Consider the following 14,029-nt stretch of genomic DNA (forward strand, 5'->3'; position numbering starts at 1 on the left):
ACACACACAAAAACACACACACTACACTACACTACACTGGTAAGTGTCCTGCCAAACCAGGACAAACAAAAACAACTACAGTACATCCAAAGAGAATCCATCCAAAAGTCATCTAAAACACACACTTATGATGGCCTTGTTGTCTGTGAAGTGCCTCGAGACTATTTTCATTGTGAATAGTACGTTCTTTTATATTATATTTTATATTGATACATTATATACACATACAATACATATAAAATGGACTGAAATGAATTGGGTGTGTCTCATTTCATGGTTCATATAAGTAGTTGTACTTAAATAAAATGAAAAATAAAAAGCAAATAAAAAAACCAAACATAAAAAATAGAAATGAATTATGAAAAACCTTCCTCTAGGCAAGCCCTGGATTTAAGAGGATGACAATGATGACCCAACAGGAAGTGACCTACTTGTTTGTGGGCGTGTCCTCGATGCGGTTGCCCAGCTGTGATTCGTGGCTCTTGCTGCGCGTCAGGGTGATGTTGGGCAGGAGGTGGAGCACCTTCCTGGAGGGGGGTGGCGGGGTGCAGGGGGGCTTGAGCCGGTGCCTCCGTTTGGACGGGGGCGTGATGGGTGGCGTGGACGTGTGCCCGTAGATGCGGCCCGGGCGAGACGAGTAGTACGGGCTCGGATCCGTCAGGCTCTCCGCGTAACCATGGGAGACCACATGGCCGTCGGCGGCGTGGACGGGTGCCAGGCGCGGGTGGGGGAAGGGGGCGAAAGGGGTGGAGGGGGTGAGGGGGGGTCGGGCCAGTGGGGAGGGGCTGTGCGGGCGCCCCCCCAGGCCGGACAGCTGGTCCAAAGGCGTCAGGGAGCCGCTGTCACGTCTGGTGGGCTCCGACATCCACAGGCCGCCATCTTCTCTCAGCTCGCCACCTGTGGGCCGCAAACATCTCTTCAGACCAGACCCCTGAACACAGGGCTACACTGAAGACCCCGCAGCTGAACTCAACAAGAGGATCAAGGTGTTCACAGGGCTTCACTGAACACCCCGCAGCAGAACTCAAGGTGTTCACATGTCAGGCCCTGATACTGTGACCATGGGATTCATTTCCAAGGACATCCTTTCCTTTGACATTGCTGGCGCTGTGCTGAGTCAGAGCGTTGCTCAAAGAAAGCGATTTCCCAGGTCACATGTGCATCCTGGCTTTAAGGCTAATTTGAGTCTGGAGACAGAGCTGAGGAGAACGCATCGCTTCATACACACAGAGATAAGAATAAAGGCAGACATATAAAGATCAAACAAAGAAAACACTGGACAAGAACAGACACCATGAACATGGACGCAGAGCTGTGACCCACGACACTCTGTGGCAAGACAGAGCAAAGATAACATAGAGCAAAGATGGGCCACTCATGTGGCTACTACTGGTCAGTGCGATCTCCACCTGAGGCTAATATGAGTGTCGTAACCGCGCTGGAGGCAGAGCTTGGACTCACCAGACTCAGTGGCGCTCTTCAGGCAGGACAGGGCGGCACTCAGCCTGGCACACTCCTCCGTGCTGGAGCCCAGCCTCCTCATGGTCTCACGCACCTGGACACCAGGCATCTGCAGCAGGGCATCCAACGACAGCTTCACAGGCACCGCCTGAGACAAGGGGGACAGGAACACAACACATGAGGTATCATACTGGAGTATCATACTATCCCATGGTCATCACCTACACACACACATGTACCTATATACACATACACACACAAAAAAAACACATTTTTCTCCCTAATTTCTCCCTTGGTGTTGACTGCGTACTTACGCCAATACGTTCTGCATACTAAACTCAACACTTCTTTCAGACTGAAATGAAACCGGCCATTCAACTGGAGGACTGTTGGATTTACACAGGTTTGTGTGGACAACTGGAGGACTGTTGGATTTACACAAGTTTGTGTGGACAACTGGAGGACTGTTGGATTTACACAAGTTTGTGTGGACAAATGTGGACAAGAAGCACTTCAAACAGCATGGGCACTAAGGAACTGAGAATCACCATTTATTTTAACCAAATTATAACAATCCTACAGCATTTATTATGACCAAATTATAACAATCCTACAGCATTTATTCTAACCAAATGACGTCTCAGTGGTCTACAGTGTGCAAATGACTTGACAGTGGTCTAATGGACATGAGTGAAGACACCAGAAAGCACACCTGGCTCTAGACTATCATCATGAGGATAAGTAGGGCATGAACCTGAATGTGAATTTGCAAAAATTCACTGGTCTGTGTAAGACAAACTAGGTGTGTGTGCCTACACCCGTGCAACTCAACCGTTTAATCGAAACATGGGGAGTTTATTCAAATATGGCCTCACTGCTGCCACCCACAGATCCCAGGTCTGATTCCTGCGTCCTTTGAAACACACAGAAGCAACATGATCAGCTGCAGCCCAAAAAGCCTAAGGATGATTCCTCATACAAACATGAATTACATTTAGACCTATGTGTTCTATGATATAAACACATGAAACGTGCACACATGCACAAGTGACTTTAGTATATTTCCGTATTGTACATAGAAATAAAAATAAATAAAGGTATAGATATATATATATTTTATCTATCTAATACATATCTATATTATATCCTTTATATTTTATATAAGAGCTATAATTGTCCATCAAAGAGGCCACTAGCAGGCATAAACCAGCACAGGACCACAGCATAGGACCAGGCCGTCATAAAGATCCCCTCTAAGGGTCACTCACCCTCCCGGTCTTTGTGTTTCTACACACAATTGGTGTGAAATTCTAGAGCCATGGACGTCCCCTGGGCACGCGACCTCTTAGACTAATTAAACCAAAGAGATGATCTGATTACCTAATTAAGGAGCCGGGTGATTGGATGGAAGGAGATGGACCCACAGAGGAGCCTCTTAAGCTATTGTGTTCTGAACACCATTTGAGTTTAGCAGTCAAATCCTCCTATTGCACAGGCGGTTTGCAAACATGCTCTCCTACAAGGCTGCTGTGTGTGTGTATATAAGGCAACAGATGCAAACACTGACACTAAGAATGATATTTGATTTGTTTCATTTCAAATTCAGAGTCTGGTGCATGGGTGAGCGTCATCCTCTCGCTGTCCCTTCATAGGGCCTGACCTAGTGAGACTACTGAAGACCCTTACCGCACTCTCCAGGCACCGGATCTTTTAACAGCACCGGGCTCTTTCACGGTACCAGGCTCTTTTAACGGCACCGGGCTCTTTCCCGGCAGCGGGCTCTTTCACGGCCGGGCTCTTTTAACAGCACCGCTCAGACTAGATAGATAGATACTTTATTAATCCCGAGGGAAATTTAGGAATTTAGGAGACTGGCGTGACTTGAGCGGCTGACCCTAGAGGGGGCCAGGGCTGGGGCCGTCTACACACAAACAGCTGTCTCTTTTATAACGCGCTCTCATTACAGTAAACCTAAAAGCAACTCACTGGAAACAAACATATAAACAAACAAACAAACAAACAAATATGATGACCAGCAGGCCATCCAGTGGCATTTCTGGGATTAGACGGTTCATACGTATCATGTACGTTATGTCACAGAGCAGCCACATTGCACAGCTGTCTGCTGGGGTTATTTAGATTCATGTTTAATGGCTGCATGTACGCCGTACAGCAACACACAAACACAGGCAAAGACCCCAGCAGAGCACCTCGTGGCACTCTGGGATTAGATGTGCAGTATGTCAGGGATAGGGATTAACTGTGTGCATCACAGCTGAGATGACAGGGCAGTCCCAGACAGCACAGCACATCATACAGCCTGTTTGCTGTGGGTTTAATAGCATGGTAGCATGTCGTTGTAGTCAGATACTGGACTCGAACCAATCGTCTCAGGTTAGAGAGGCAGCAGTGTGAGGATGTCAGTGGCTAGCATGTCTCTTAAAGCATCAGGGATTGAGACTGTGCCGATGTCAGTAGCTAGCATGTCTCTTAAAGCATCAGGGATTGAGAGTGTGAGGATGTCAGTAGCTAGCATGTCTCTTAAAGCATCAGGGATTGAGAGTGTGAAGATGTCAGTGGCTAGCATGTCTCTAAAAGCATCAGGGATTCAGAGGGAGAGGATGTCAGTAGCTAGCATGTCTCTAAAAGCATCAGGGATTGAGAGTGTGAGGATGTCAGTAGCTAGCATGTCTCTTAAAGCATCAGGGATTGAGAGTGTGAAGATGTCAGTGGCTAGCATGTCTCTAAAAGCATCAGGGATTCAGAGGGAGAGGATGTCAGTAGCTAGCATGTCTCTAAAAGCATCAGGGATTGAGAGTGTGAGGATGTCAGTAGCTAGTATGTCTCTAAAAGCATCAGGGATTGAGAGTGTGAGGATGTCAGTGGCTAGCATGTCTCTAAAAGCATCAAGGATTGAGGGGTTTTCCCTGCTGGCAACCATTACAGAGTTGAAATAACAAAGTGTCACGCTAGACATCGGATTTCAAACAATAATGAAAACAAAATGGGTGAGGGGTAGAGTCCGAGGCTTGGTGTCATATTCAAAGTGTCCTCATTTGCAAAGCAAAACTAGATTTGCTAAAAAAAAAAGTAGAATCCTGCTGCTGACTTTCAGTAAGACTTAAAGCAACAAGGATACGAGGAGTGCTAGCTCATGTTCATGTCTCGTGTTGTTGTTATTGTTTTATTTGATGGTGTATATTCTTGAATCATCTCTCAAAAATGTATTCCTTGACTGACTTTTATTTTGCCACAAGGATAAGATCATCAACCGTGGTCTTAAAGTACCAAAAGGTTTTGTTTTGAGTCAGATGAACAGAGTAAAAACAAATGCTGACTCTCGAGTTTTAGTTTGGGGATACGTTTTGGAATTTGGATATGAAATTAGTAATTCTTGATACACCGCAATGCAATTAATGACATAATCCAGCAGGTCATTAAACCTCACAAATCGCAAATCATGGCCCAAGTATCACAAGTGGCTCCCTCCTCCAATGAAAACATGACAAATATACTTCGGCACGAACACAGACCTTGGGCTATCTTCCTCACGCATGCCAACACAGCCTCACACCCCCTCCATGACTATGCCATGCTACTGTTGCCATGTGGCGCAATGGTGCAGATCCATCAGGTGACCCCTCCATGACTATGCCATGCTACTGTTGCCATGTGGCTCAATGGTGTAGATCCATCACGTGACCCCTCCATGGAATCCATCACAGCCAAGCCTCTCCCGGTGCCTTATCACACACGTCTACGCTCTTAACCAGATAACCACAGCGGTCGCGGCAGCAGCGCGTTACGCAACATTATGTAAGCCCTACTTACTTCCACGGCAGCTGAGGAGACCCATTGTTAGCTGACAACGGCAGTATCCATGTGAGCCCAGCGCTGGCAGGGTATTCTGGGCTAACGGTGTCACTGGAAGTGGGTCAAGACACGGAGGACTCGCTACTATTTGCCTACATAATGAGAACTCGAGATTCGCCGTGGCAACAAGTGCAGGGGATCTGTTGCACTGGGTGGCATCCTAGGCAATCACAGACGCACTCATTACCAAGGCTGCCGTGTCTCTGCTGTATAACGATGTTTAAGTGTAGCTTCAGGAGCGTAGTTATAGGCGATAAATGTCATACTGTCTGTGCCCGACTTTACATGATATGCTCTTGGTTACCATACACCCAATAATGAATCGATAAGCACATTAAACTTATAATGCATGTTGTTATAAGATGCACTCAGGGTTAGCGGGTTAGGGATTAATTATTCATCTTAGTAATAAGAACATTTGATATAAAGTGTGGCCTTCTTCAATGAAACTGTAAATACAGAATTAAATCAAGTAAATTAAAGTGAATACATCTATCATACATGATATACATAATTATAAATAAATATCCAATGCAAACTCACATTGGACCCTGACCCTGTTTAGGAACAACAGCTCAGTGTATGTGCCAGCAAAGTATGTCTGTGCGGAAGGCTTTCATGTATGAGGACCCTTTCATATTCTGTTAAGTTCCTGGTTCTAAACAAAGCAGGGTTTGTAGCAGTCTACACAGCCTACACTCATGCATACTCAGATGAACAAACACTACACAGCCTACACTCATACATACTCAGATGAACAAACACTACACAGCCTACACTCATACATACTCAGTTGAACAAACACTGCATAACCTACACTCATACATACTCAGTTGAACAAACACTGCATAACCTACACTCATACATACTCAGTTGAACAAACACTGCATAACCTACACTCATACATACTCAGTTGAACAAACACTGCATAACCTACACTCATACATACTCAGTTGAACAAACACTACACAGCCTACACTCATACATACTCAGTTGAACAAACACTGCATAACCTACACTCATACATACTCAGTTGAACAAACACTACACAGCCTACACTCATACATACTCAGTTGAACAAACACTACACAGCCTACACTCATACATACTCAGTTGAACAAACACTGCATAACCTACACTCATACATACTCAGTTGAATAAACATTGCATAACCTACACTCCATGTCTTTTTTCAGGGCAAATACATCACAGAGAATAGATTTCATCCACCCTGGCTACTTAAGCCATTATTTAATAGAAAAGTACAATATACTTTCAATATTAGTACATGTTGTTAAAAGATGTACTTGGAGTTTGGGTTAGGGTTGTTGATGTGCAATAATATACTTACATGAGAACTCCATAGACATTGCTTCAAGAGCACAGAAGGGAGGGGTGTAATTTGATTGTCTGTTGAGCTCAAATATCAACAACTTTTCACCAATTGTAGTTGCAACAATTGTAGACTGCATCTTTAATATAAAGTGGGACCTATATTTCTCTGTACTTTAAACAAGTATTTGTAATTTAATCATAAATTTCCATTTCTGTTTCATTTCTCATGTTTACAACTGACTGGAGAAGAGACTCTGCATCAGGCATCTGCCGTGCCTGCAGCCAAGCCTGCCTCCCAACTTTAAACACCGTTCATTATCTTGTTTACTCTCTACAGTTGACATTTGGTGTTGGCTCCGTTTGTGGTTCCTTTATAAAAACGATACAAGAACATACCACCCCAGAAATGTTCTGAGATGGATATTTCTTTAACCACTGTAATGTCAGACACACACACACACACATGCACACACATACACAGAGAGACAGAGAGAGAGAAAGAGACATTTATACTTTGCAATGTGTTTTCCATACTATTTTCACTCCTCTGCACCAAACAAAAACATCTATGCAGGCTACAAGCTATTGCATAATTATGACCGCCGCTGCCTGTTTGTCAACGTTTTTTTCTTCTTCTTCTTCTTCTGCCTTCTTTTTCACTCATTTTTGGTCGTCGATATCATATACTTACACCTCACCAATCCACATGAAACTTGGTATGGTTGTAGACCAAAATGGGCAGATGTGCATTTGCCTTGATGATAGCGCCCCGTGAAGTGGGGTAGGTTCAAAGCACTTTTTGGACAATAGTTCTAAAACCGTTTATTAAATATTAAGTAAATTATGAAATCTATATGGCAAGTTGGCCTTTGGGAGGCACATTACCCTAGCGCATGATGTTTTTGTTTTTGTAGAGTAGCACCACCGAGAGAACAATTTTTACTAGCCAATATCTTGTGTAAAGGTTCAAACTGTGAAATGTGACAGCCTTCATCACGACCACATTCCTTGGGTGCAGGCCACATTCCATAGCAGGTGTTGCAACTGACACATTTCAATATCTGAAGAACCGAAGAAGATAAACTGATACATTTCAATATCTCAAGAACCGCTTAAGATTAAATGTTGAAATTTGGTATGTTTATACTCTATACCATTTGGCTCGCTCAACAAAATGGTGCCAACGGCCAATCAAAATTCAGCAACCAATATATATCTGTGTGAATGGCACGTACACACACACACACACACACACACACACACCCACACACCCACAAACATACATACATACATACACACATACATACACACATACATATATATATACATACATACATACATCAGAGGAAACAGAGCTGCAGCAGTAATCAGCAGGTATAGAATGAGCCATAGCACTACTGATCAGAGCAGCAGTGGCCATCCTCCTAAAATGGCTCCACAGATAGCAGGCCACTTGCACAATCTAGCTCTGAGAAACAGGCAAGTGCTTCAGACTTGGCACAGGGTTATCAAAAGAAATGGGAGTTTCTGTGACAGCTCAGACCGTGCAAAGCACATTGCATAACGTCAACCTCTCTGGACGGCGTCCAAGAAAAGAAACAAGCTCTTCGGCATAAAATTGCAAGATTAAACTTAGCTAAAGAACATGAAAAGAATCCGGAGGAATATTGGGAGCACATTCTTCTTCACATTCTCCCAAGATACATTTGTACGGCTCAGATACGGCTCAGATACGGCTCAGATGGGGTCCAGCATGTTTGACATGAACCTGGCCAGTGAATGCACAGTCCCAGCAGTGAAGCACGGAGGTGGGAGTGGGATGATATGGGGGGGCTGCAAAAGGTGTTGGGGAGATGACGTTTATAGATGGCACTATGAGTGCCTGAGGAGGTACCAAACTACTGGCTGACCAGATGACTCCCAGTCTACAGACGCTTGGCAGAAGAGGAATATTCCAGCTTGGCAGAAGAGGAATATTCCAGCAAGACAACGATCCAAAGCACACTGCCAAAATGAAGCAAGTTTGTAAAGAAGAAAAGAGTGGAAACTAGGACCTGGCCAATATGTTGCCTGACTTCCAATAGAACACTTTTGGGGTATTTGAAAGAGAAAGGCAGAGCAACACAAACCCAGCAGCAGAAGACATGTGTCTCTAAAGAATGGCAAAACGTTTCTCCAGAAATGTGCCGTGGAGGATTGAGTCTGTCATCAAAAATAATGACAGACAACATTTTATTTTGTCTATTATTGACAAAATAAAAGATTTGAATCTCACTAATGAAAGGTGTGCTGACTTATCCTGTATTGTGGTCCCACTGTGGAGCTTGTATTGTGAATATAGTAAATCTAATCATTTTTTATTTGACATAAGAGCATAAGATTAAGACCACAAAACCTTTTTGAAGGAGTGGTTCCCCATCTGTTTTAGACAGAAGCTATACACCTAAAGGCTGTGTACCTCGTTCAGTTTCTGCCACACACCACACTTGCATACCTATAACATAACATACTTACATAATGCATATCAACAAGATCAAGCTTGTATGTGGTCTGCCTCGAGACATTTCACACAGACACATAGGCATACACGTGTGAGTGAGTGTGAGTGTGTGTGAGTGTGTGTGAGTGCGTGTGAGTGCGTGTGAGTGCGTGTGAGTGCGTGTGAGTGCGTGCGTGTGAGTGTGTGTGAGTACCTCGATGAGCTCCGGCCTAAGGTTAATGGTCCGCAGCCAGTCTCCAAGTCGTGGGTAGCTGTCCAGAGCCTGCGGCCTCTCCGTCTCAGGAACCTTCTGCTTGCACTGCAGCTGCTTGCAGATGTACTTCATCAGTTTCACCTACAGGGGGCGACAGAGCACACATCAGAAGAGGGAGGAGGGAAAATGGTGGACCTGCTTCATCACTGAGCAGGACACATTTTGCCAAGGCCCTTAAAGAGTTTTCAAAATGTCCTACTGGTCCCATTCTGTGTCTGGGTGCTCTTCTGCGGAAATGAGATTATGAGTAATGTAACCTCTGTTTTTAAAAACAGGGAGAACATAATGATGGATAGCACCACGGATTATGCACTGATGCCTAGCCTAGCACTACCATCTCTGCTGCACTTACCAGGGGAAATGACTCTTATATAAAAGGTTTAATGCAGCGGCACGTGACATGATCTCTCAAAACTAGCGCTGAGGGTCCCTGAAGCACTCCCAAATCAAACACAGTGTGCTGGTTGGACATTTGGACAATTTTTCCAGCACTATTCACAGATATATGCCACAAGCGTGGTATAGGCGAGTCCAATCTCTGATTTTCATAGATCAATTCCTTTAGTGGGTCTTTGGAGGCTAATAATTAATTTACCACGTCATTATAATTCCATTTTACTGTTTATTGCGAGGGGCATTACATAAAACATTATAGTGTTTAAGAGATCATTTCATTCTGTGATTTGTCTAAAAACTGATGTGGGCACTGGTTAAGGTCATATAGATGAATAAGGGTGTAGGTATTTTGGTGATGAAGTGAACAGACTCTGCTCTGAAGGACTGCGTTTACAGTCGCAGCAAGAGAGTACTCTTCCTGCTGCATGGTCGAGATATTTTCCCACTGGACCGTTCCTATTTCTTCTGAGAGTTTTTAAAAACACATCTCCTGCACTCTAAAGGTCACAGTGCTTCCCTGTTACCAAATCAGTCACTTGTCTAGAATCCATCCTGAAACCCAACATTATGGGTCCTCTCTGGTCTTCCCATCTGAACTTCCTAATGCATACGCACTGCTAATAGACTTAAACATAATGTCATCTTTTCTGATTCTGAATTGATGTAGTAAATCTAAATATGTAAATAACATAATTTGTGTCGCATTGCATCAATGTCATATCAAGAACCAAATCAAATTCAAGCCAAATACCCAGTTCTGCATATAAATATATTTTTGCGAATTAGAACTGGCGAACCGAATCTGATTGAGTTTGGATTTTAATTCAGATATAACAGTACAGATGGAAATCCGAGGAGTAGAATATTCCAGATTGCCCATGAGGGAGAGGGATCCTGCTGTGATGACGCCCAACACAGGGGCCAGCTCCGGGTGCTGTGGACATAAACACGGCCCTCTCTGCAAATATTTGCTGAAAGAATTTCATAAATATTGCGACATCAGATGCGCCGCAGTCTGACCATGAGAACTTCTGGCAGCTTAGGCACACACACGCACATACGCGTGCGCGCATACACTCATGCATGCACACACACACACACACACGCAAACACAAACACACACACACGCAAACACACACACACACACACACACCCAGACACACAGTGTCTAGAGCATGTCTCAAATGTTATCCTGCCTCATCACGACAATATGAGGGCATAAATCATTTAAAAATCACATGCACATATTTATTATACAACGTGGCATTCTCCCAAGGCCCATGTTCTAGTGCAGCCAGCAAGAAATCTGTCTGGATTTTTTTTCCCCTCTCTCTCTCTCTCTTTCTCTCTCTCAACCATTTTTTCGCTCTCTTTTTTGCTTTCCCCTCCAGCGAACAGGACTGTCAACCAGATATAAATAGCTGTTATTATATGGAAGGGAACAGCAAGCCGGGCTTCTCAAGGGGGCGTCGGCGCTGCTGGCATGGCAACCAAGTGTCATCAGAACACTGCAGCCACTGATGGCTGGGCCATTGTGACATCACCGCCCTGAAAGATGCTGGGTTCACAGCGAGGCTAACAGAGACTGGCTCAGTCTGCGCACCCAACAAACACCTCATGTTCCCCACTCTCACACCCAGGTCGCTCAGAGCCACACCCAGCAAATACATATCTGCCCACACAAGTACAGTTCAGAGGGAATATTTAAACCGATTTAAACAGCCTTTTGGCTCTTAAGTATTAGGTCCATGGGACAGTGACCTCCTGTGTGTGTGAACCACACAAACATATTCAGATCTTTTTTTTTTAAATAATAAACAACTGAAGGGAATGTTCTGAAAAGCTGCACCCAGATCCACTCCAAACAAACATGACTGTGCGATGCAATCTGAATGTTCCGGCCCTGTTGGGTGTATTGACCCAAGCAGCTTGAGACAGGGACACTGCTGAGCTACCTCCAACCGCTCTGGATTGTAGGGCTGGGTTCTTTCGTTCCTTCATTCTTTCTGCATTTCTTCTCTGATTTTGTCTGTCTTTTCTTCCCTCTCATGTTCATAACGAGGACAGGCCAAGCCAAGCGTGTGGAGGCCTGGGTGTGTGTGTGTGTGTGTGTGTGTGTGTGTGTGTGTGTGTGGCTGCTGACGCAGAGCGATCTGGCCACAGTCAGGCAGGTGCTGAAGCGGCCGTGTCACTTTGGGAGGGGGGAGGGGAGGGGCCCCCCCACTGAGATGGATCTTTTCAAATGTGGCTGGAGCCGGCAGCCCGCTGACGCACGTCCAGCGCTGTTACCATGAGGCCGCCAGCCATAAAGCCAGTCATCCTTTTCACACCTCCAAACTCCCTCCCTCCCTCTCTCCCTCCCCCCCTACTCCTTTCTGTCTCTCACACCCTTTCTCCCTCTCCTTATTTCTCTCTCTCTCCTTCTCTCCCTCCTCTCTCTCTCTCCCTTTTCATCCCATTCTCTCTTTCCCTCTCCCTCTCTGTAATTCTCCCTCCCTCTCTCTCTCTCTTTCTCTCTCCCTCTCTTCTGCCCACCCTGCACTAATCGCCACATTAATGAGCAGAGCCGGTGTCGTCAGCAGGCCTTCTCTGGGGGCCCAGGGAGAGACACCACCCAGTCCCTCTGTCACGTCACCCCCACCGTCACCCCCACCCAAACACTTACAGGGAGGGAACGAGGGAAAACAAGAGCCCTCCACCCTCCTCTGAACACTGTCATGGTGTGTGCTACCCAACATCCCCCTGTCACTCGGCCAGGCAGCTCACTCATGTTAAAGGCCACAGGAGAGCCGCCTCTCACAGGGGAAGATGGATCAGCTGCAATCAGGCTGTGGTGTCAAGAAAGAACGAAAGATAGAAAGATAGATAGATATATTGAGAGAGAGAGAGAGTGAGATAGATAGATAGATAGAGAGAGAGAGATAAAAAGATAGATAGATAGATAGATAGATAGATAGATATATAAAGGCATGATAATGTTTTTGTCTTCTATCACTTTGGGTTTTACAAGGCCTGTAATAAAGTGCCTTTCTCTTCTCCTCTCCCCCTATAATGTTCCACTCAGCTGTCTTTCACCGGCAGACGAGCGCTGGTGCCGGTGAATAGTGCAGCCAGCATGCTGTTAGCTCCCTGCAGACGAGCGCTGGTGCCGGTGAATAGCGTAGCCAGCATGCTGTTAGCTCCCTGCAGATGAGCGCTGGTGCCGGTGAATAGTGCAGCCAGCATGCTGTTAGCTCCCTGCAGACGAGCGCTGGTGCCGGTGAATAGTGCAGCCAGCATGCTGTTAGCTCCCTGCAGACGAGCGCTGGTGCCGGTGAATAGTGCAGCCAGCATGCTGTTAGCTCCCTGCACACGAGCGCTGGTGCCGGTGAATAGTGTAGCCGGCATGCTGTTAGCTCCCTGCTCGAGGTGAAGAGGCTCTCTACTCAACTAAAGGGCCTTGGTGCTATTCAGCTTCATCAATACGGGGATTCCTTTACTCATAGGAGCTCTGGCATCGACATGGGTGAGATCTGGGTCAGATGTGACTAACTGTTAACTGCTATCTGAGGTTTGTATGCGGTGTCCTTCTGCCAGTCACTTCACTTTCTGAGCCTCCATTATGCTGCTGTACAATGGGCTGAAGAGACGGCCCTGAAGCAAGCTGCCGAGGAGGGCCCAGCGGATCACTATATTCACACAGAGAACCGCGCGCCATTCTCAGCTCACTCACTCACACACACACACACACACACACACACACACGTATACACACACACACACACACACAGACCTACTCTCATCTACAAGCACACACACACATCTACTCTCCCATATCTACAAACACACACATACAGACAGACACACACATACCAAACTGTATACGCACACACACACTCACCTATCATATTATATCTCACACATCTACACACACAGACACACACACACACACACACACACACACACACGTATATACACGCACACACACACACACACAGACCTACTCTCATCTACAAGCACACACACACATCTACTCTCCCATATCTACAAACACACACATACAGACAGACACACACATACCAAACAGTATACCCACACACACCTATCATATCATATCTCACATATCTTCACACACACACACACACACACACACACAGCAGTTCACCACTCTTCATAGGTCTAGCCCTGAGTCTGTGACAGCATCAACAAAGGCCCGCCAGACAGCGCCACTC

General features: G+C 45.5%; 1 protein-coding gene across 4 annotated transcripts in view; it reads right to left on the reverse strand.

Annotated features, from left to right (window-relative positions):
• The window catches only part of ksr1a (kinase suppressor of ras 1a), a 42,732-nt gene that overhangs the window by 12,865 nt on the left and 15,838 nt on the right, over nucleotides 1–14,029 (reverse strand). For all 4 annotated transcript variants that reach the window (XM_042704506.1, XM_042704505.1, XM_042704504.1 and 1 more), the window contains exons 2-4: nucleotides 9,363–9,503; nucleotides 1,462–1,609; nucleotides 432–897 (exon numbers count right to left, since the gene is read on the reverse strand). In XM_042704506.1, the coding sequence (XP_042560440.1) occupies nucleotides 432–897; nucleotides 1,462–1,609; nucleotides 9,363–9,494 (746 nt within the window). In that variant the 5' untranslated portion in view covers nucleotides 9,495–9,503. The remainder of the gene's footprint in view (nucleotides 1–431; nucleotides 898–1,461; nucleotides 1,610–9,362; nucleotides 9,504–14,029) is intronic.

Source organism: Clupea harengus, unplaced genomic scaffold (assembly GCF_900700415.2).
Source record: "Clupea harengus unplaced genomic scaffold, Ch_v2.0.2, whole genome shotgun sequence".
Classification (NCBI taxonomy): Eukaryota; Metazoa; Chordata; class Actinopteri; order Clupeiformes; family Clupeidae; genus Clupea; species Clupea harengus.